Here is a 24,126-nt window from a genome sequence, read left to right on the forward strand (position 1 = left end):
AAAAAATTAATTCAGTTTTTTCACTTCTAAGTTTTCTTTTTCTTTCTTTGTAATTTTGTCTGATGAACATTTTTCTTCAGCCCATCATAAGCTGCCTCGCCTTTGCTCTCTTCCCCTCTCCCTTACTTTACCTCTACCTCTACTTCTGCTTTTCTCTCTCTCATTCTCTCACACATTTCATCGTATATATATATAGTTGGTAAGAACAGCCTGAACTTGAGCATGCTAACATTTCATTAAACTATATATGTGTATTTTATATTATATTATAAAAAAAAAAATTGATTTATAAATTATGAAAAAAAAAAATAGATATACATATATGTATATAATCCGGTACGGTCGCATATATACGTCAGTTTTTTCTTCAGAAACACAGAAACAGAAAAAAAAATTAGAGCTTATTTGCTTATTCACGCGCCTAACTGTATATCTGGATACATATATATTTACTTTGCCTAAAGTTAAGCACAAAAAAAACCTTTTCTCTATATATTAATTTATATAATATAGTATCGATATATGTATATTGATATACATGTTACATAAAATGAAAAAAAAAAAAATCCTCCGAAAAAAAAGCACAAAAATAAAAAAAAAAAGTATTACAACATAAAGTAAATGAGGAACATTTAAGCATAAAACACAAGAACAAAAAAATTCATTAATTTAAAGTTTAAGCTTAATGTTGAGAACAGATATATATATATATATATATAGATGGATGATCTACTTTATATATATATATATGAGTTTTATATATATTGTTATTCTTCTCTTATCTTTCATTATCTTTTTTTTTGTTTTGTTTTAAGTATGTTTTTGTGTGTGTATTTGAGGTTATGTGCGCCACAGAAAGCCGTTATTTGCAATTGTTGCTGTTGCCGTTGATGTGGCATTTGTTGCTGTTGCTGTTGTAGCAGTTGCCGTGGCAGCAGCAGCAGCAGCTGTTGCTGTTGCTGTTGCTGTTGTTGAAAATGTGTTGCAGTTGAGCAACTTTTGCAGCTTCTGTTGTTGTTGCTGCTGTTGCTGTTGTTCCATGTTGTAACTGTAGTCTGGCAACAATTGTTGCTGCGATGCCAGCATGCGATTACTGTTGCTCTGCTGTTGCTGTTGTTGCTGTTGCTGTTGCAGTTGACTGTTGCTGCCGTTGCTGTGCGAGCTCAAGCTTAAACTATGGAATTGACCAAGCCCATTGCTGTTGCTGTTGCTGTTGCTGTTGCTGTGCATGTTGATGTTGCTATTGCTGCTGTGCGGACTAAGGCCGAAGCCATTGTTGCTGTTGTTGCTGCTGTGCGGACTATAGCTCAGACCGTTGCTGCTGTGTGGCTGTTGTTGATTGCTGTATGGAAACATGTTGCTGCCGTGCGGACTGAGGCCATTGCAGCTGCTGCTGTTGCTGCTGCTGCTGCTGCGCGACATATGTTGCTGTTGCTGTTGCTGCTGCTGTTGCTGGCTGTAATTGCTGTAGCTTTGCTGCGGGCGTGGTATATTGTTGCTGTTGTTGTATGGAAAGTTATTGTTGCTGTTGTGTGGGCCATGCGGCGACAATTGTTGCTGTTGCTGCTGCTGCTGGTAATGTGAATGATACTGTAACATGTTGCTGGGATTGTGGTTGCTGTTGTTGCCATTGGTATTGTTGTTGCTACTGCTGTTGTTAGTATTGTTGTTGCTGTTGAAGCCGCACGCCTGCTGATAGAGTTGCAGTTGCTGCTGCTGCTGCGGCGTCAATTATAAGTAAGGATAATGATACTTCCTGCGGTACAGTCCATCAAGCAAATCGGCAAAGTTGTCGCCTAAATTTTTTTATTATTATTTTTTTTTTTTTTTTTTTGTTAAAAAATAAAAATAAAAAAAGAGAAAATATGTATATTAGTTAATGTTTTGATCTAGCATTTTATGTAATTGACATATTTAAGCGTCTATTTGAAAAAGTTGCATTCGATTTATTTTAAAATTAAGCTACGAACTTGTCTTTATATCAAATTTAAATTTAAAATTAATTTAGTTACTTAAGTGCTGCTAGGCAAAAAATAAAGGAAACCTAACTTAAACTAACTTAATGCTTCTTTTATGTCTTGGTTTTTTTTTTTTTTTTTAATCTAAGCTAAATATTGTGAAAAAGTTAGTTTTAGTTGTTGTGTGTTTTTTGTTTAGTTTATTTTTGTATTTTTCGGGTTTTGTGTTTTACTTTTTGTTTGGTATTTGTTTAAGTTAATTCATTTTTAAAGATTGATTTTCTTGTTTAATTTTAGCGAGTTTTAGTTTTTACGTTCATCATTTAAATTACACGACGCAAGAAATTCTTGACGAGAAGCTTTATCGATTATTTCTTGATTGTTGCCAAAAAAAAAAAAAAAAAAAATTACAAATTTATCGATTTACAACTTTAATTCATTCATTGAACGTGCCATGTTTTGCTTTTTCTTTTGTTTAGAGTGTGTGTGTGTGTGTTTTTTTTTTTTTTTTTTTTAACTCTTTATGTTGTTTAATTTGTATTAAAAACTAAAGAAAAACATATATATTTATATATATTGACACAAAACTTAGGCAATGGATGGAATTTCTATGTGAGCATGAGAACGTGTACAAAATTTTCGATTTGTAAAGAGAACTTGGCAAGCAAAAACACAATTCAAGTAAACATTAGTGTATATATATATATATATATATATATATAGAGATCAATATACATATATATATATATATATATTGAATATGTCTATCAACTATATACGATAAATACAAAACGTGATTTATGATTGAGAACTTTTCTGTTGGATGGATTACAATTCTAGAGCAAAGGGCACAGCAGCTGCATTCGACTCTCAAAATGCTATATATACATATATATATATATATATAGATATATTATATATGCTATATATAAAAATATATGCCATATATATATATGTATATATCAACATGAGCAACTGTGAAAATTATAGGAACTGGGATTTAGGAAACGTTTTAGGTTCAAGTCTAAACAAAAATGTCCAAAAACATAAATATATATATACATATAATATATATATATATATTCATATATATATATATATTTCTTGTTGGGATCTTAAAGCGCAAGCAAAAAACTTTAGCTAGCGAATTTATTTTTTATATGTTTGTTTATAGAGAAACGAATATTGAAGCTCTTTGTGCATTGCTTTAAATAGATTGCATTTTGATTTATAGATTTATATATATTATTTGTTTTATATTATAAGCATTTGTTTTGTTTTATATTGCCTCTATGCAATTTTGGAACTTTTTCAAATAACGCTCTATAGTTTTTTTTCCTTCTCAATTTTAGGTATTTTAATTTGAATTAGTTTTTTTTTTTTTTTTTTTTTTTTTTTTTTTTTTTTTTGAGAGAGAGTCAAATAATCACGAATTAAACGAATTATGTTTGTATATAGTTCTAGTAGAGATTGATGAGATGGCAAACTAAATAGAGGTATGCATAAAACATGGCACGCTTTGAATTATTTTTATAATTTTTGTTTTGTTTTTTTTTTTTTTTTTTTTGTTCGACAAATTTGCAGCATGAGACGAAAATTTGAAGCTCGCTTTGATATAGAAAAATAATATATAGACATATATATATGTATGTGTATACACATATATATATTTATATCTAATGTCCGATATGTCCAATAAAAGTGTATATGTGAGTATGTTTGTGTGTGTGTGTGTGTGTGTGTGTGCGTAGAACTGACGCCAAATTGAACGCGAGCACAGAAAGAAGCTAAGGATATTCAACTCTTTTGCTTCTTTAAAGCTTCTCGCTTAAGCATTAAACTAGATATTTATTGTTTCTTTCAGGGCTGACTTAAGAGAGATAATCCTTTAAACTGATTTTCGATGCACTCTCAAGATTCTCACGTCACATAATCAGGGCTTCTCTGGTGCTGCTTGCTCCTAGTAACAGCCCAGAGAGAAGCGATTAAGTATAGCTTATGTACATATTTTTATTTTTTTGCTTATTTTTCCATTTTTCATTTTCCAGCTAATTTCTTATCGTTGCTTCTTCCTTCCAATTTCCTACTTAGCTTAAGCATTTGCCAAGCGAATATCGTGCAAGAGAGAAGCGGCTAAGCATAGTTTACTATCAGAATACGTATTAAATGCAAAGTAGGCAAGCAAGAAGCGAACAGAGACACATACATAGACAATCTTAAGCTTCTCACTGTGATTCTTGCGCTCAGTTTTACGGCGTCAATTATATCGTTATATGTCTGTATGTAATGTATGTATGTATTTATGTATGTAATGTATGTATATATGTCTGTATGTATGTGTATGTATGCATATTTGTTGTGTCGCTAGACTACTTAAATTATATATTTAGACTCGATTCATCTTATGTGCTCTCAAAAAAAAAAAAAAAAAAAAAAAAAAATATGAGAAAAATTATCGTTAATTAAATTCAATTTTATGATTATGACTATCATTAGGCATAGTAGAGAATATAAAAAGGAATAATTACTATCGAGACCAAAGATAGCATCGCAAATAGCATCGAATAATGAGCGTAATTTTTCCATAGCTCCGTCTATAAAAAAAATTGAAAAAAAAAAATAAACAAATTTATACAACTTGCATTTGTTGCTATTGTTGTTGTTGTTGTTGATTGGCGCCAGCTGATTTACTTATTATGTTGGTTTTTTTTTTTTTTAATTATAAACATAAGTTTTTTTTATTTTATACATATTAATTTAATATATATAAAATAAAAAAGTCTATGTACACATATATAATATATATATAGTTTGGTTTTTCTTTTCATATTTTTTTAGTTTGCAACTCGTTATTTTTTTTTTTTTTTAATAAATAAAAATCAAAGGCAGGTAAAGAATCAATGAAATGGCAGAAAGAGAAACAAATATTCGGATAGGTTAGTTTCTTTCTTTCTTTTTTTTTTTTGGTTAGTGGTGCAACAGCAATTGGGAAACATATGTATGTATGCATATATATATATACCAAAACTACACGAAATACTAATTAATAAAAAATAAACTAAATAAATGCTTGATTGTTTGCTAATATATAGATAAAAACTAAACTAAGCGCAAAGTAAACCAAGTTTATCAAATAAAATTAAATACATAAGAAAATGCAAATAAATATCTTAAATTTAACTGATCAAACAACAACAAAGAAATAGAAAGACAAAAAAAAAATATGAAACATACAAAAATTCTAAATCTAAGCAAAAGAAAAATTGTTTTTGAATAAAAAAAAATGATTGCTGCCTATTTTTTCCCTTTTGAATGAAAAAAAGTTAAAAAAAAAAATATTCTTTCCCTTATCTCACAGAAAAAAAAAATGTCTTTGAGCTGCCGAGTTAATATGAGTTAATGAAAAGTTTTTCCAGACTTTCCAGAAGATTTCCAGTTTTCTTTCTTTAGCACTTAGCAGGCACAACAAAAAAAAGTAGCAAAAAAATATAGGAATATATTTATATACATATATATATAGACTTGTAACGCTTAGGAGATGCATTATTAGCACTAGAAAAAAATATACAAAAAAAATTACAGGTATATATTTTTTTTTTTATAATAGAGCCCCGCCACACACTTTTGTCACTTGAGAAAAAAAGAAAAAAAAATAACAGAATATTGTTTTCCATTTTACAGGTACAAATTTCTTATGCATGATACACTTGGAAAAAAATATGAAAAAAATATCAATATATATATAGACTTTTTACTTTGTTATTCAATTTTTTGGTTTAGTTTTTGTTTATTGTTTTAGGCGTTTCATACTCGAGAGTTATGGAACGGTTTGGTTGGCACCGGAACCGATAAGGGGGTGTTTTTCCATATTTACTTTACTTTAATTTTCTTTTTTGTTCTATTTTTTTTTTCGCATGAATGGAAAAAAATAAAATAAAAAATGAATTGTTTTTAGTTGTGGCTTCTTTCTTTTCTTTTTACACATGAAAAAAATACAAAAAATTGTTGTTCGATAGCATGTAATCGCTCGATCGATAATCGATGACGCGTTCAAGTTCAAGCGCACCCCGTTATCGGCTTCGTAAGTGCGCGCATACTTACCATGCGCCGCACAAGCTTCGCCTCATTCTTTAAACATGTCAAACAGTCCCTGTCCCTGTCTCTCTCTTTCTCTCTGATTTGAGCTGTGAACAGAAAGCCTGTGCGCCCGTCTCAGGCGTTCTCATCGGGAAAAAGAACGAACGAACAAAAAAAAAAAAAAAAAAAAAAAAAACAAGAGAGGCTCAGCACACACACACATACACAAACACAAGCACGCACGAGCTCAGGCACTCAGAACAGGCACGCACACACACGCACATGTTTACCGTTGTTCTGTTGGGAAAAAAAATTAATTGCTTTTGCGTTTTGCTTTTGCATTTTGCTTTGGCTTTTTCGTTTGCTGCAACAGCAACAAAAAAAAAATAAAAAAATTTTTTCTTTTTGTTTTGCGTTTGCTTTTTATTTTTTTTTTTTTCGCTTTTCATATATACATAGGTATATATTTATATTTATATATATAGAGAGAGAGAGAGGCAAATATATATATACATATATATATATATGTACATATATATATATATATATATATATATATATATATATATGTATATATATACATATGTACATATATATATATTTATATATGATTATATATGCTTTCTCGCTTCTGTCGATCGGCGTTGCGTTGATGTGTTGTTGTTGTTATTGTTGTAGTTGTTGTTGCTGGTGTTGTTGTTGTTGTTGTTGTAACGCACTACAAACTAAATAATTTAAAATTTAACGCTATGTTTTGCAGATATAGATACGTTTATATATATATAGTCAATATATGTTATATGGTATCTATATATGTACTATATGTATATCTATATATAAATTTACTTTACTTTTGTTTATATATCTATATATGTTATGAGAATAATTTGTTGGTTTGTTAAATCATAAATATGATGCGATTGTGTTTTATATTTTGTTTTTGTTGTTGTTTTTGTAGCATGGTTCAAACAGGGCAACGTTTTTTTTTTTTTTGTTAATTATTATTAATATTTTAATTATATATTTAATTTTGTAATTTTTTAAAATTAATTTTCAGTTCCTTTAGTTCAGTTCAGTTCAGTTTTGATTTTAAATTATTATTATTTTATGATTTAGATTTTATGCTTGCCACAAAAAAAAAAAAAAAAAAAAAAAAACACTTTTTTTACTTATTCTTTTTTTTTTTAGTTATTTGCCGTGGGATATTTTTTTGTTGCTTTAGTTATTTATTATTTTATATGCAGCTCAGTCCATTTTTATTTCATTTTTTTTTGCACACATACACTCGAAAAAAAACGTTGGATTTGTTTAGCACATTTTCTTTAAGTGTATATATATATTTAGATTGGTATATATGTATGTGTATATGTATAAAAAAATTGATATATATATATATATTATTTGCTTGTTTGCTCCAAGCCTAAAAACAGCGCAGCCAACAAAGCTTAAATTGCCATCGATATTGTTATCGACAAACTGTTATCGATATCTCAATTAGTTGTCTTCTGTTTCGTTTACTGTTATGCATGAGTTGATCGTTGTTTAAGGATTAGAAGAACAATTTCTACGGCACTTGGGTTCGGTTTTTTGCGTTTCTCAATTTATTTCAGATTATTTTGCTCTTTATTTTTATTGATGTGTATCTATGTGTGTGTGTGTGTGGTGTATCGGTGTGATTGTGTATGAGTGTGCGTGTGTGTGTGTGGGTGTGTTGAGTTGTTTTTCTTGGCTGCACTAAAACTCATTTGTGGAAAAGCTAACGAAATTTAAAATTAATGTTTTTTTCAGCTTAAAAAAAAAATTGCCTGCTTTTTTCTCCAGTTTTTGTTTTTGTGTTTTCGTTAGTATTATCTAAAGTTAATTTTAAGTTAAAAATACGCATTTGCTTTTTTTAAATTTTTTTATAATATTTTTTGTTTTTTTTTTTTTTATGTTAAAAAAAAAGTTACTGTTCAAATATACAATTCAATTCGTTTGTATTTTGACCCTAATTATTTATAGATAATTAATTGCAAATATATTTTATAATATATATAGCAAACATTTTTCTCTTCTATTTTTACATGGAAATCAAACTAAAAAAAAAAAAAAAAAACAAAAAAATAAAAAATTCGCAACGGGAAATTGTTTTTTGTTATGATATAGAAAAAAATGTTGCTAATAAAAAAAAAGAACTAGGAAATTATTTTTATATTTAGAGTTAAGTATGCTTAAAGTTGTTTTTTTTAATTGTTTTTTTTTTTTTTTTTTTTTTTTTTTTTGTGTGTTTCTCCTTGGGAAGTTGTTAGAGTTGGTTGATTGGTTGGATTGTTGGTGTCTTGTTTGTCAAATAAAAAAGAATATTATATGTATATATATATATATAATAGAAATATATATATATATATATATATAGGATTTCTCATTTCATATGCATAAACTGGTGTGTTGCTTGGGCATGTTCATTAGATGTTTGTTGTTTCATCTCATTTCATTTCTTTGCTTTGCTTTGTTTGGGTTGTTTGATCAGTTTTGTTTACTTTTGTTTTAGATAAACTTTTGTGCATCAAAGTAGGGATGCGTTTTTTGGAAGCGCTGTTGTGATTTTAATGATCTACCTCTGTGAACCATGTTATTGAAGCCGGCCGCCATGTGCGGTGGTGGTGGTGGTGGTGGTGGCGGCGCCTGCGGCGGTCCCATTCCCATCTGTGACATGAAATGCGCCGCCTTTGCCTTGCCATGCTCCTCGGCCAGGCGCACGGACAGTGGCTGGGAGCCGCCCTCTGGTATAACATTGTTCAGCGCCGAGATAGCCTCCTGTGCCTCCTCGCGTTTGTTATAGCTATAGACGATGTATCACAGATATCGATAACGATTTCGATATATATACACATATATATTTAGTAGGAATAGACAAATGTGAAATATGAAAATAAAAAATAAATAAAAAAAAAAATAAACAAAAAAACATGATTAGAATGGAAAATGTTGATTGGATGCGATAGAGATTATTGATGTATCCAGCTGTTATCGATTATTTATCGATTCACATGGATTTATGTAATTTTCTTGTTTATCTGCAACTTACCGCACAAACGCCACGCCCCTTGGCCGCCCAGTTAGCTTATCACGCAATATATTCTTTTGCACTATGGAACCGTATTTGCCAAAGATCGTGTCCAGCTGATCGTCGGTTATCGTGCGCGGCAGATTGGTCACATACAGATTTGTATCCTTGATCGACTCACCGCCCGGACGCGCATATGAAACCTGCAACAGAAGCAAGAGATCGTAATTATAATATCATCATCATATAGAAGTTGGAGTATGAGATCAGAGCGAGAATCAGTTGAGATGAAAGTTAAGTGTTGGATTTGTTCATTGGAACTAGTTCAATTATTCATTAACTGTATAGCACCTATATCAGGCTCTAATTCACTTTTATCCTCATTTTGCCTATATTTACCTTGAGCCGCTTATTGCGCACTGTGATCCCATTGAGAACTTTTATAGCACGCTGCGAGTCCATTTCCGATGTGAAGTCCACGAAAGCATAACCAAAACTGTAGCCAGTCTAAACGAATCGAATCGAAGAAAGTAAAATAAAAGATATAGTAATTTATATATTAATTGTAGTGAACAGTGGCTGAGCTCACCTTATAGTCTCTCATGATTCTGCACGTGTTGATGGGTCCAATGGCTCTAAATAGGGCATACAGCTCGCGATCAGTCATATCCTGCGGCAAATAGTTCACTATCAAATTGGTGTTGCTTGTGCGCTGATCGTTCATCAGATCATCGCTGCCGCCGCTGCCGATCGATAGGCCGCACAGATTGTTCAGCGAATTGTTGCTGGCCATTGGCATGTTGCAGATGTTGCCGCCGAGGGAATTGGCGCTGCCGCCATTGCCCCCAGGGAAATCGTTGTAACCGCGACGCGACGAGGAACTTGGAAATGTAAATTCTGTGTCCTGTGGTGAGAACGCATAACGTGACTGTAATCAAATTAACCATACAAAGATATTCTAATGTTGAGAGTTGGCCTCAGAAAACGCTGTACGCTGTATCATTTCAGTTTATTTATCAGTGGATCTTTTTTCGCATGTTGAGATTGTATTAACTTCTCTCTTTATCGCTGTTATCGATATACATACTTTCTCTTTGTCTCTCTCTCTCTTTCTCTCTCTTAGCACTTTTTCAGCAGCATCAACAACAACACACAAAAGTTGTCTACAAATTTGTTATTTTAAAGCTTAATTAAGTTGCAGAAAAAATTAAAGTTTTGCTTGAATAGAAAATGTTTAAAATGCTCAAAATGTAACGTGCGTACTTAACAGTTGCTATTTAACAGACGCATGTTAACTTTGGACAGCACTCAGCTCTTGTAGCTTCTGCTGATTTTATGTTCAAGTTTCATTCTGTTTATGTTCGTGTGTGTGTGTGTGAATGTGTGTAACTGTATATAACGGCATTCAGAATGGCATTTGTTTTTTCTCTTTTTTAAGGCAAATTGTGAGCATAAAGCATAAAAGACAAAACGAAAGACAAAGGCAATTCTCAAAGAATATGCATAAAAAAACCGAACAAATTGCCAGCTATATATGCATGTGTGTGTGTGTGTGTGTGTGTGTGTGTGTGTGTGTGTGTGTGTGTGTGTGTGTGTGTGTGTGTGTTTATGACATTGAGTGAGACTGAGCGTATATACGGAAGTGTGTAAGAGAATGGATAAGATTAACGTATGAACAGCAGAAAGCTGTTATTGAAATGCTGTTAACAGCGCAAGAAATAATGCTGTTGCTGTTGTTGTGTGACTGTTGCTCTTACTGTGATTGAACTGTTGTTGTTACTGTTACTGTTGTGTGGCTGTTATTGTTGTTGCTGTTTCAGTTTAATTCTGTTGTTGTTGTTGTTGTGACATTTTTGTTTTTTAAGTTTTGTAGTTTGTTTTGCTGACCAAAATGCAAATTTTAAATTATCAAATTTAAAGTTGTATTTATTTAATTGGATTATTTTACGTTTTCTTTAAGTGAAAATATTCGTATAAATATATATAACTATATTTTGAGAGCATCCACAAAAACTGTATTTATTTGTTTGTATTTGTTTTTTTTTTTTTTTTTTTAATTCTGATTAAAAGCGTGTGTGCCCCAGGAGCGTTCAATGAGACAAACTCAATAACATTCAACTAGAATAAATTTTTAAATATATTTTGCATAAACATACAAAAACGAAAACCAAACAAAAATTCAATTATCAATGCAAATTGCAAATTGATTTTTTTTTTTTTTTTTCGTATATTGTAATTTTTTAAATTCTTTTATTGCTCATGCAATGAAATTTGAGTTTAATTGATCTCGAACTTTATGTTCAAAATAAAATATAAAAATTTATTGTATTTACTATAAAAAAAATTTAGAAGCAAAGAAGAAAATACATACCATTCCCGATGGCAGTGAATGAGACATGCCAAATACACGTCCACCGCTGTTTCATTGATTGGTTGATTGAAGAGAAGAAAATATAACAATATTAGCACACAAAATATATGATTTTATTTTAGCTTTTTTTTTATTATTATTATTATTAATAAAAAAAAAAACAAGAAGGTTATTAAATTAAGACTGATTTAATTCGAAATTTGGTTCTTGGTTTTCGAAATATATGAAGTGAATTTTTGAATGTATGAATGAATTGACTTAAAAACTAACTTAGCGTGGACATTTGCATTTAGATCTAAGAAGCAAAGCAATGCATGCAGCTGTTAACCTTAACAGGGCCACATTTAACATCTTATAAGCTGTTAACTGCTCAGCTGGCTGTTAATTTCAAGAGCTTACTCGCATTGCTTTACCATATCATACTTATAACTAGACTTAGACTAAGGCTAACTTAATTAATATGGGAGAGACTCATAATTTATAGCAGCCTTTCGGGCGCTAAATGCAGAAAGAGAGAGAAGGCAAATATTACTATATGCCCTCTGAAGAAAAAAGCAGCAGAGTTAAATATCCAAAATAAATAACTCTGCGCAATGCAAACGCTAAGAAAAAAAATATATATTTTTTTGAACTGATAAATTTATATATTCAATTCTTTTTTTAATTTTTTGTTTGCACTTGGACATTTTTTTTCATGCTTGCACTTAAAAAAAATTGAAAAAAAATACACCATCATTTTTGTTTTGGCTTTTGGCTTTACACTGGAAAAAAATCTGGACACACTTTCAAATTTTTTATGCACTTAAAAAAATTATAAAAAAAATTTCTATTCTTATTCACACTGAAAAAAACGGATACCCCTTTTAGACAATGCGGACGAAACTTTTTTGTTACATTAGGTGACACTGAAAAAAATTGCCTGCGGACTTCATTTACTTTTGCTTCACTTCAAAGAATATTTATAAGAATTCATTCCAGTTACACTGAAAAGAATACCTGTTAAGCACTTGAAAATAAAAAGATGATTTGACTCTGCACTTGAAAAAAAAATCGAGTAACTCGTAGCTTCACTTGAAAAAAAATTATAAAAAAATAATACAAAAATAGGATTCCTCCCACATGGACAATTTTTGTTGAATGATGGGAATTGATTGACGTGTATTTTTTCATTTTTTTTTCCTTTTTTTTTAGTTTCTAGTTTGTTTTTTTTTTTTAGAGTAATGTAAATAGGACGAGTCTTTACTTACAGGCGTTGACGGCGTCTTCGTTTAAGGAACATTTTGTTGTTTGGGTACTTCACAGAGATTTATCACACCAGTTTTATTTTATATATATATATATATGTGTTATAATATATATATGTATTTATATATATTCTTTGTTTCAAACAATAGTAATAGTAATATTAAAAATAATCGTAATAATAATGAAGTGGAGCGAAAAGCAACCACACTAAATACAATCGATGCGTTTGTATCTGTCGTTGTTTTCGCTGTTCTTGTTGAGATCGGTTGTTAAGGCTGCTGTTGCTTGGCTGCTGTGGAAAGAGATCATGTCTACACAATTAAATCAACTGGCAAATAGATCGATAAACACAGAATTAATTCATATGTACATATTCATATATGTATCGATTAATCGATGCGAGTATTGTGTGTGTGAGTGTTATGTTGTGTATGTGTGAGTTATGGTCAAAGGAGTTTTTTCGTTCATTTTTTCTTTTACCAAACTTTCATTTAATAAAAAAAAAAAAAACAATTTTTAGCACACGAAAAAAAATTGGAAAAAAATTATTATCTTTGCTAATCGCCTGCATGTGGCAACGCTGGCAAAGTTGCTCCTGTTGCTGGTGGTGGTGCTGCTGCTGCTGCTGTTAAATAACAGCGTCTGATGTTGTGGAGTTCAATAACAGTTGCTGCAATTTACGTGCAGTTAAATATAGTTTCTGCTTCTGTTGATGTTGTTGACTTTCGTTTGTTTGGTTGTTGACTGTTGACATTGATGATTGCTGCTGCTGGTGATGATGTTGTTGCGGCCTCAAGGCCTGACAAACTAGTTGTTGGCATTTTAAAAATTTTCTTTTTCAAGTTTTCTTTTAATTTCAGATTCGCTACTGCTGTTGCAGTGCTTAAGAGTGAGAAGGAAATATGGGCAATTCGTCTGTTATGCATTGGTTATATAGATATATAAGGGGCAATCTATACCTGGCTGACTGTGTTTGTGCGTGTGTGTCTGTGTAAGTTAATGTGTGATTGTATCTATGCATCTATTATAACAACAACAACAACCGAAATCACAACTGTTGCTGCTGCACTGCTTACTGTTAACTTACATGGCTACAAATACATAACTTAAGCTTAACAGTGCTGCTGCTGCTGCGGCGGCGACTGCGACTGTTACGGACATATGCCAAGGTCCTGACACAGATTTGCGAGAGCACATGATACACGCACACACATACATGTGAGCACGCTGCATGCTTTCTCTCGTTCTCGCTGTCGCACTCGATTTTTGTTTACGTTTGACCGCCGCATGCAGCAATAAATCTAATGGCACAAAAGCACAAAAATCTGATGACGCCATTTGGAGTATGAAGTGCGGCAACAGCGCACAAGTGGCACGAGTGGGTCGCCATGTGCGTATGCCTACATATGCATATGTGTGTATGTAAGTACAGCAAAAAAAAACAGCCAAGGGAGAGAGACAGAGATAGATATGCTTAAACTTAAGCTTAGCCTATGCTATGCGTGAGAATGCATTTTTGAGTGAAATGAAGTAGCGGGCGGTAATTTGTTTTTTTTTTTTATGTGGCTTGTGAAGCGACGTTACAGTGAGGCGAAAAACGTAAAGCAAGTGGCGAAAATGAAATATGCATTTAAATAACTTTGATGGTGTAAGGAAAAACAATTACAAGAAAACTAAAATTGGCATTTTTAATAGTTTAGTTTTTTTCTTTTAGATAAGAGAACATTTACCGGTACATCGTGAGGCTGTTTAGGTTGCAAAGGCCGCACCACGAAAACGTTGTTAGGCCGTTACGATAATCCTCTCAGTGGCCGAAAAAATTATACATACATATATAGATATATTCAACGAAATCTGCTCTCAAATCACGTTGAAACTGGAAATGTCGTATTTTTCCATCTTGTTTTTAGTTCTCGTTTTTGATTTTCTTTTTAAGTTGTATTTCTGTTATATTTAAATGCAGTTACAGTTACATTCGAGTGGAAGAGCTTGCCTTACGTTACGTTACGTTAAGTTAATTTGAGTATTGTTTCTCTTTTCTTTTCTTCCTCCTTATATTTATTGCTTTTTATTTATCACATGTGTATTGCAAGACACTGGCGAACAGAACGCGACACGACGCGTTGCGTTACGTGACATGTTGCTTTACGTGACGTTAGCGATGCGAAGCGCTGCAGAAAATCGTTTCAGTATAGTTTCTCTCTCTCTCTATTTTATATATATATAAATATATACAATTATATATATATATATTTATATATATTTAAATATATGTATTTTATGCATATGCGAAATGTGAGAAAATCAATGGGAGCATGAAACGACGCAACGAACTAACGTAAAAACGTAACTGCAAATGCTAAAAAGAGAGCGCGAAACAAAAGAGCTACGTAAAGCGTAAAGTATGGAGCGCAACAGCTTCCCAGATGGTGCGAAAGATTGGGTGGGAGGTTTGTTTATCGGATGCAATGAGCATACAAAAGTAAATCTCTAAATATGAATGTGTTAGATAAAAAATGAGCTACAAATCATAAATTTAGGTAGAGGGGTATTACGTGTCGGTTATGTATAATATTTAACTGAGGAGTACGAGACTGTTTTCTTTTCTTTTCTTTTTTTTTTTGCTGTAGTCTACACACGCTTTACACATATAGATTGATTTGTATTCATATCTTATTTTGAGGTTAGCTTAAGGGCTGCTCTATGTGCTTAATTTATGCTTTTTGTTTTTTAGACTGTACAATCTAGTACAAATCAGATAAATAATGCCTTTACTTGTTGTTGCTTTCAGTTATTGTTGCTGTTGTTGTTGTTGTTGTTATCGTAGCACACTCAAGAGTTTCCATTGTTGTTGAAAAAAACAATAACAAATTTTTTGTTTTCTTTGTTTTTTCCATTTTTCTTTTGTAGATAAAACTAAAGAATATGTGTGCATGTGTATGTGTATGTATGTGTCTGTTTGTGTGTTTCTTGGGTTATTTTAGTATATTGATAGGTTACGTTCGATTTTAAATAGGGGTTAAGAAATGCGGAGGGGGGTAGGAATATATATATATATATATATATACCAATGCAAACAGCGACGTTGCCAGATCATCAATTGAGCCTAGCAAAAAAAAAAGTTGGTGGATGGATAAGGTAGGGAATTGTCTAAGTCTACAATCAGCTGCAAAAAAGTCTACACAAATTCTTTTGCTTGCAGCTAGAATTAGAACTGGGACACAAAAAAAATAGTGGGAGCTCGTTTCTGTGTATGTGTGTGTGTGCTACAAATATAACTTCTTGGTAATTAGCTGTAGTTGTGTTCGTATAATTGTGTTTGTATGTGTTCGTGTAGTTGTGTGCTGTGTGCTGTGTGTGTGTGTGTGTGTGTGTGTGTGTGTGTGTGTGTGTGTGTGTGTGTGTGTGTGTGTGTGTGTGTGTGTGTGTGTGTGTGTGTGTGTGTGTGTGTGTGTGTGTGTGTGTGTGTGTGTGTGTGTGTGTGTGTGTGTGTGTTCGTGTTCGTGTTCCTTTGAGTGGGTGTGTGTGCATGTATAAAGGAATATTTATTGTTTGGGATATTGGGGAAATTGTATAGTGTGTGTGTGTGTGTTCGTCTGTTTCTTGTGTGTGTGTGTGTGTGTGTGTGTGTGTGTGTGTGTGTGTGTGTGTGTGTGTGTGTGTTCGTCTGTGTTTCTTGTGTGTGTGTGTGTAGTTGTTTCGGTTGTTGGTATGTTTGCAGATGAAGAAACTGAAGTTAAAATTTACCTCGACTTGTTGTAACCGTATGGAGGATAACCACCGTTATTATTGTTACTACCCGGATTATTGTTGCCGTACATATCCTGAGAGTGTGTGTGCACGAGTATTTTTTGCAAAATACTCTCAGTGCGTCGTTCTTTTGTACAAGACTTGAAGATTGTTTTTCGTTCTCTCTCGTTCGCACGTATATCTCGATCTACGAGATCAGAGAGTCTTCTACTCTCTCACTCTCTATCTGTCTATGTGTGTGTCTTGGGCGTTTGGCGCTCAGCGCTCTCAGCTGCCAGCTGCTGTTCTAATTTATTCTCTTTTTGTTGTTTCTGCTTAAATTCTCTTGTCTGCTTTGGCTGTGGTGTTAGTGGGCGAGCGGGTGCTGGAAACTGTATGTGAGAGTGTGTCTGTGTGTTTATGTGTCAATGAGTGTACTTTAATGCCTGGCGAGAGCTTTTACAGGCTCTCGTCGTAGACTGGAACGCAAAGAGTTGCGCTTAAAGCCTTTTCGTTTCCTTCTCTTTCTTTCTTTTAGCAGTTAGTATCAAATATATTGGCGGTCGCTTTGTCGCTTCTTCTTTGCAGACTGTTTTATATTAATCTCTCTCTCTCTCGCTCTCTCTTTCTTCTTTGTAGCTGTTGTTGACGCGCTCAGCTGTGTAGCGGTTGTTACTATGGTTGTTGTTGTTGTAGTTGATATTGTTGTTGTTGGAAGTGAGATGATAAATTGGTAAGGAGATTAACATATGATCAAAGAGACGTGCACTAAGCATTGTTTTCTCTTACTTAATGTTTGTATGCGTCGGTTAATTGTGTGTGCGTATGAATGCTCATGTGTGTGTGTGAATGTGCAAGCGAATTATCTTAGAGTAAACGCTAATATTACCTCCTAAAGAGCGAAATGTAAACGGCAGGCATATTGCATATAATTCAGAACATTGTATGTGTGTTTGTGTGTGACCCCACAACGGCGTTCTTTAATCAAGATTTACCATATAATTTCTTTCTTATAATTATGATAAATCACAGAATTTGTCTTAGCTTAATTTTCAATATAGACTAGATTAGTTAGAGTTGTCGCCCTATCATAAGCCCAATAACAAAGGCGATATTTGTATAGAATTATAATACTACTTGATAATACAGTATAGAACAAGTTCTTCAGAGTACAGCAATATATTAGAGAACAGAACTCGTTCAGCCAGAGCACTGGAGTAGAGTTGTCACCCTAAGCAAATTCAATTCAATTTCGAAAACCAAAATTCCGCTTAAATATATATACAAACTATATACATATAGATATATCTCTGGATATATCTATTTAGACGACAAGAGAGAGCCAACATACCTTGCCATTTTAAAGTTATAGAAGGACGACATAGTCGTTGAAGGTGTCACAGTATCAAAATTGAAATCCATTTTTAAGGATGTAGTTATTACACACGAATTATATATAGAGAATATTATATATTATTTGTAAACGAATCACAAATTGTAAGGCACAAGTTAGACTTGACACGAGTGAAACTCGACTGAAGTGCGGAGGGACCGGTCAAAGCTATTTAAACGATCCTGCCTGTAACTGCGCCAGTGGGCGGAGAGCTCTGCAGGCTACCTGCACCGGGAGGGAAGAGAAATTGGGCGCAAGGTGCGCGTGCCAAACGCGTGCGCTACCTGGCCTACCCTACAACCACCCAACTCCCACACGACTCGACTCGACCCAATCAGCGATCAACGCTCGATCTACCGGGAAGCGTGCCATTTTTATGACGGACTTTTCTGGATTCAGGGGCAGATGTTTTGTCTTCTCGGAAGCTCTCGCGCTCTGAAACGCTGCCTTGGCCCTGGCAAGGTGGAAATCTGAAAAGGTGGAACACTGTGACACAAGCTGCAAACAGATTTTTACTTGGAAAGCAAGCTGCAAATTATATATTCTAGCTGGGAAACTGAGTGCGAGAGCAGAGAGATTTACGAGGAATTAATCAAATCGATTAGAAGTCAGTTAAGAATATCTCGAAAGGTGCATTTTAATATGAGATAGAAGATCTAATTTATATACTTTATTCGCCATGAATTAGTAAAATCAATTAGACTATTAAAATCTAACAATTTGTGTCTTTCGGTTAAAAAATCCTTTAAATTCTATTTAGAATTCAAGAACTAAACACAAATCCAAATGCAAAATCAATTTAATTGTATGGAAACAGATGTCTATATGGAATTGCTAGGAATTTATTCATTAGACTTTCTCGAATCAAGTTTTTGAGTACTCTATAATAGATCTATATGCAGTTTAACTGAAATTTCTATTAGAGTTTAAAGATAAATCTATTATTAACTAATTAATATATATCTAATATGTACTACATTTCAAAAAATTTGACTCTCTGCCTGAAAACATTTTTCTTGGTATTGGGTTGGCATTTTCCAACTAGCTCAGCGCTAATGAGTGGAACATATATCACCTGCTTTTCAGGCAGCTGCAATTTCGCCTGGATTGTCGAAAGTCACTTTTCAGTTATGCGCATGTATATATAATAGATTTTGCTATATTTTTGTTCATGGGAAATAGAATACTGGATATAATTTCAGTCTTTGGAATAGATATAAATCTGTTTGATCATAAAAATAATTTGATAAAATTGAGTGATTTATGAAAATACTAGCAGTATTTACTACTACAGTTGAGTCCCGATTATTTGGGGAAAAAAAACCAGATCCCCATGCCATTTCGAAATATCGGAGCTCGACTGTATATATAGAATTTGTTTAATTAATTTTACTCATCTTTTATCAACATGGAAGATAATAATGAAGTAATTTTAATATTCGTTGCAAATTTTTATAAAAAAAAACGTTGTCCTTTTATTAAATTTGGTTGTCCAGTCGCGATTTTTATGACCTCAGCTGTATACATGTGTACATACCTATATATTATAATTTGCATAGTAAATCTATGTCAAAGGAACTTCTTTAAAAATTCAACCCCGCATAATTATCTCAATAGTTTTCTAAGGATATATTATAATAGTGTCCTTAACCCAATAAACTTTGCAGAGCATTTCAAAGCTGGCGAACTTTAGTCAAAGAAAATGAGAGAAAAAAAAAAAAAAACAATTGTAGCGAGTGGGGGTTAGCTCGTCGGCGCATGTTCCACTCCATACAAGAAAAAGAAGAAAAGTTGGAAAAGGAAAGAAAAAAAAAATACACAGAGCGCAGCCACCACTAAACCTCCCCTCGGCCACCCAGCAGGAGCAGCAGCAGCCACCGTCGCAGCGCTGAATCGCAATGGGCTGGACAATAAATGCGTAGCTGCGTAAACGCCGCTCTAAAAGGGAGCAAACGAATACGAATAGGCAAGCTGTTGTGTATATATTTGTGTGTGTGTGTGTGTGTGTGTGTGTGTGTAATGCTCTTAAAAGCACACATACACACAGACAGCTGCATACAACGGCACAAGTATATAAGGAGTGCTCAACTCGTAGCGAATACATAGCCAAAAGTAGCCAAAAATCGTACATAAACAATTGGTAAGGACTGTAGAAAGGGCGTGTTGTAACTGTAGTTGTTTTTGTTCCTGCTGCAAATTAGAATCAATAGCAATGTTCAAAGTACCGAAAGAAGCTCAGTTAGAAGAAGAAGCAGAGAGCACGTAGCGCCACATGTAAATCTCTCTGAACATACGGTGAAAGCAAACAAGACTAAAAATCAAAACAAAACACAAAGTCACACAACCGACATCAGAGCAAAAGTCGGGCCACATCGTTCATAAGACAGAGCGAGAGCGAGCAACAGATCGGAACTAATTCAGAAATGAGACAAAAAATGACAAAAGCAATGTCAAAGCAAAAAGTAGAAAGTAGAAAATAGATAATATAGAAGATGAAATACCCTGCGATCTGTATACAGCAGAGCTCGCAAATGAGAGTTGATCGTTTTTTCGTATATGCTCTGCTTCGTAACATAACCGAAAACACTGTGCAGGCACGATCACGCTCTGACCGGCACTTTTCGTTTTGTTTAGAATCGGTTTAGCTTATCAAAAATATTGTATATTGTATTGTATGCATTACTCATATTGAGACAATATATGCTTGCTACCCTATAAATTGAGCTAAAACAATACATAACATTGAGCTTTGAACAGAAATCGAATGGCTCAAAATGCAAATGCGTGTGTGTGTGTGGTGTTGAACTACTGCTGCTGATAACGGCTACTCTCAGCGTAAGAAACATAACAGAGAGCTGGAAAGAGATCACTCACACAGTTTATGCCAAGTAAAACAAAGACCACGACAAAATGAATGAAAGAAAAAAGAAATGCAAAACCGACATGCGAACATGTGGCAAGGCCGGCACTCCAGCCGGCCAGTTGATATCCACATACATATGTACATATGTAGGTATGAAGCTTTATTTGTGAGTACATGTTATTGCATTTTAAACTGGTCAAGCCCCACGCTGGCTTCCCCTCTCCCTTCCCCTCCATCACTCTACACACTTGAACAGACGAGTAATCAACTCAGGTACTTGTATGATCGTTGCTCTCACAAAGGCGAATGGCCCGTCACAGGAAGTGGGGAGCCAAAAACAAATATATTGTAAAAAGAGAGCGCAAGAGAAAATATGTAATGCAAGGCAGAGCAAAAGCAACAGAAACTATGGAGAATGTGGCAGCTGTCACAAAAGTGATCACCGTCTGTCTGTGTGCTCTCTCACACTCTCTCCCTCTGCACTTCGGCAGCTGCATACTTAACCAATAGCAATAGCACAGACGAGGGGAGAGGCAACTGAATGCAGCATACGCGAAGGTCGGAGCGACTACCTGCTTGGTCGGAGAGAACACAGAAATAAGAGAGAGAGAGATCACATTCTTCAATGGAAAATGGCAATAAAATTCAACATAAATCCAGCGTAATTAAAGCGGGCGCGCGTGTGCCGGTTAATATTGTTTGCATTAAACAGCATTAACTTTTATGGTACACGAATCAAATCGCTCAATTTGGAGAGAATGCCGCAGAGCGATAATTGTTAAGAGAAGAGGGTTTAGCTTTGTGGGATTCAAATATTCTCGTGTCCAGCAATTATTGTAATTAATATTGTGTACAGAACAGTAAATAAACAACAAATTGCATGCAGACAAAAATGATTTGTTATCTTATCGCATTTATTTCAAAACACATTGGACGAAACAGCTGCTACGCTACAGTGCAATGCCGCTATAGTGATGCCACCAAAATCAAATGGTTGAAATTGCAATTTTATACAAAATCATAATACTCTGGCAGCCTTGCATATTAAGGGACAGTTAGACGGAGAGAGAGCCAACGAACAAACCGGAAGTGAACGAGCAGGACATGTAAAAAGGTTCATTTCGCTTAGGTAGACGACGACAACGCTTAAGAGGCAGAAATATTGACGTATGTACATATGCAGGTCTACTTTTCGCCGCATAGACGAGCCAGTGTGTACACACTATGTGCGTGGAAGTTTGTAGCTTAGCAGCGCGCGCATATGGTAACTTTTAGCGGGACGCGACTGTATGCACGCGCTTTGTTGTATTGTTGTTGTTCCTTGTTCTGTTGCTGCTGCTGCTGCTGCTGCCGCTGACGCTACAGAGCAGCTTGCAAGTGTTTGCCCTCTTCTTTTCCCTATTTTTTACGTTACGAAGCAGAGGCAAAATGGTAGTTTATGTACATACATATATAAGAGAGAAAGAAATGAAAAACAGACGGCAACTCGATTTACCCACGTTGCCAGCAAAACGAAAGAACCAAATTATATGCATACATACATATGTATGCATGTACATATACATATGTATTTATGTGTAAAACGTAAATATTCTTATGATCTTACTGTAATATGCTTGCCGTTTACCGCTTACTCTTTGACTAGAATATTGTTGTTGTTTGTTGCTTTAAAAAAAAGAGCACATTTGATGTTAACGGAAAAAAAAAATTCAAAAGCCCCAAAGCATGAATTAGAAAAAAAAACGCTGCAGAGCGACCATGTTGATGACTTGACAACGAGGGGGGCGGCAGCGGTGCCACATACATATAAACATATACACGACGCACACAAACACAAACGCGTTTCGTTCACTCACACGCATTCGTCATCGACGCTAGCAGCGAGTGGCGGCGGCCTCAGTGAACGAGGACGTTGTGAATGTGTCTGTCTGTGTGTGTGTTTATGTATTTCTCTCCCTCTATCTGTGTGTGAGTGCGCGCGTACGTTTTCAGCGGCTCGTTGCCATTTTTGCTTTGGTGCTGTCGTCTCTGCTCTTACTGCTACAGTACACTGCAAAATTATGCTGACCGCTCTAAAATGTGCACAATCATTAATATATACTTGTATGTATATATATATTTGGAATTTGACATGCTTGGCGAAAGTTTATTAGCAGTCTAGTTGTTTTTTTATTGCGGAGTATACTTTTCGTACGTACTGTATAACAGTCAGTTTGTTTTGTATGGCAATGTGTACTAATACATACAAAGAGATTATCAAACTGTTTTTCTTGTAAACATCACTGTATTGCACTTTTAATGCACTTCAAATTTGTATTCTTTTTTTTTTTTTTTTAGTTTTTTACGCATTTTCAGACCGTTTAGTACACCAACAAACAACAACAGTGCAAACAAAAAAAAAATATATATATATATGTATATATATACAGCGAGTAACTGCTACAGTTACTGTAAATGCAGCCCTGTTACTCGTTGTCTTTTCGCCGCACACTCATACACACATATACTACATCCATACGTCTATGTACGTAGTAAATGATGTGTGCAATACATTTAAAAAAAATTGTAAATAAAATAAAAAAAAAGTTAAGCATTTTGTTTTACTAGAATGAAATGTAATAGCTACGCATGTTACTTTTTTTAATGATACGATTTACTCGAGAAAAAAAAATACATCATTTATGTGCAATATTTGTTTTGCGTATATATTTCACAATGTCTGCGTGTTTTCTTTTTTCCCATTTTCTCTTTTCGTCGATTAACATTTTGTTCAGCTTCTTTATATACACTTCACGTCACGCTAAAGCCCATTGTGGGCCCTAGTACATACACACACACATACAATATGTATGTACATGCACACGCATGTGTCTGTATACGTATGTGTGTGTATGTATATTATGTTGTTACTTTAGGCAGGCTTTATGCTTCGATCACACGTAAATGTCTCTTAGCGTCGACGATTAAACGCATACGAAAATATATTGCATTGTGTCTTAGTTTGTAAAGGAAAGAAAAAAAAAAAGAAAAAAAAACCAAGAAAAAACAGTACAAGTGGAGAAAAAAAAGGTTACCAGAAAAAAATGCACTGCGCGCGGCGCTACAAATTTCCTTCACAGTTCACAGCCGACAAAATGATACTGAAAGCGTGACCGACTTGAGCATTGGCAAAAAAGTAGCGATTGCTATGCCAGAGCAGAGGAAACCAAAACGGCCACACTGACACTGTTAAGCTTTATTTATCGCTGTTATTTATCGATAGCTTTAGTAAACTTTGCATAAAAAACGGGTCTCCAGAGTCTTGCATGTAAACTTGGTTGCTTATAAGCAAACTATTCAACTATAGCTAAGAGCTGGGCTTTATTTACTATCACAAAGTATGGTACTTCAAACTGACGATAAATATAATCTGTGAACGAAACCAATTTACAGCCTGTAAACGCA

At 33.9% G+C, this 24,126-nt stretch overlaps 1 protein-coding gene across 19 annotated transcripts; it reads right to left on the bottom strand.

Annotated features, from left to right (window-relative positions):
* Window positions 1–1,558: 1,558 nt before the first annotated feature.
* Window positions 1,559–23,907, bottom strand: Sxl (Sex lethal). 19 transcript variants are annotated; one of them, XM_089264124.1, is made up of 10 exons: window positions 23,757–23,907; window positions 16,445–17,101; window positions 12,700–12,986; window positions 11,453–11,498; window positions 9,671–10,009; window positions 9,481–9,588; window positions 9,103–9,284; window positions 8,633–8,856; window positions 4,487–4,552; window positions 1,559–1,796 (listed from the first exon to the last, which is right to left on the bottom strand). In XM_089264124.1, exons 3-10 carry the CDS (start codon window positions 12,729–12,731, stop codon window positions 1,732–1,734), a joined length of 1,062 nt encoding a protein of 353 aa, XP_089120250.1. In that variant the 5' UTR covers window positions 12,732–12,986; window positions 16,445–17,101; window positions 23,757–23,907; the 3' UTR covers window positions 1,559–1,731. The 19 variants fall into 19 exon arrangements, with proteins under 19 accessions (XP_089120250.1, XP_089120251.1, XP_089120247.1 ...); XM_089264125.1 differs by having other exon boundaries at window positions 9,671–9,985; window positions 12,700–12,989; XM_089264121.1 differs by having other exon boundaries at window positions 12,700–12,989.
* Window positions 23,908–24,126: the final 219 nt, after the last annotated feature.

Source organism: Drosophila navojoa, chromosome X (assembly GCF_054131105.1).
Source record: "Drosophila navojoa isolate 15081-1374.11 chromosome X, UAZ_NAV_1.0, whole genome shotgun sequence".
NCBI classification, from domain to species: Eukaryota; Metazoa; Arthropoda; class Insecta; order Diptera; family Drosophilidae; genus Drosophila; species Drosophila navojoa.

What these genes read in the sequence shown, in the direction of transcription:
- Sxl (XM_089264117.1), bottom strand. Translation starts at nt 16,518, where the DNA reads ATGTACGGCAACAATAATCCGGGTAGTAACAATAATAACGGTGGTTAT. An exon ending in AGGGGCGTGGCGTTTGTGCG is followed by an intron (nt 8,857 to 9,102) that starts GTAAGTTGCAGA and finishes CATCGTCTATAG; the next exon opens with CTATAACAAACGCGAGGAGG. An exon ending in CAATAACATGGTTCACAGAG is followed by an intron (nt 4,553 to 8,632) that starts GTAGATCATTAA and finishes TTTTTTTTATAG; the next exon opens with ACGGAGCTATGGAAAAATTA.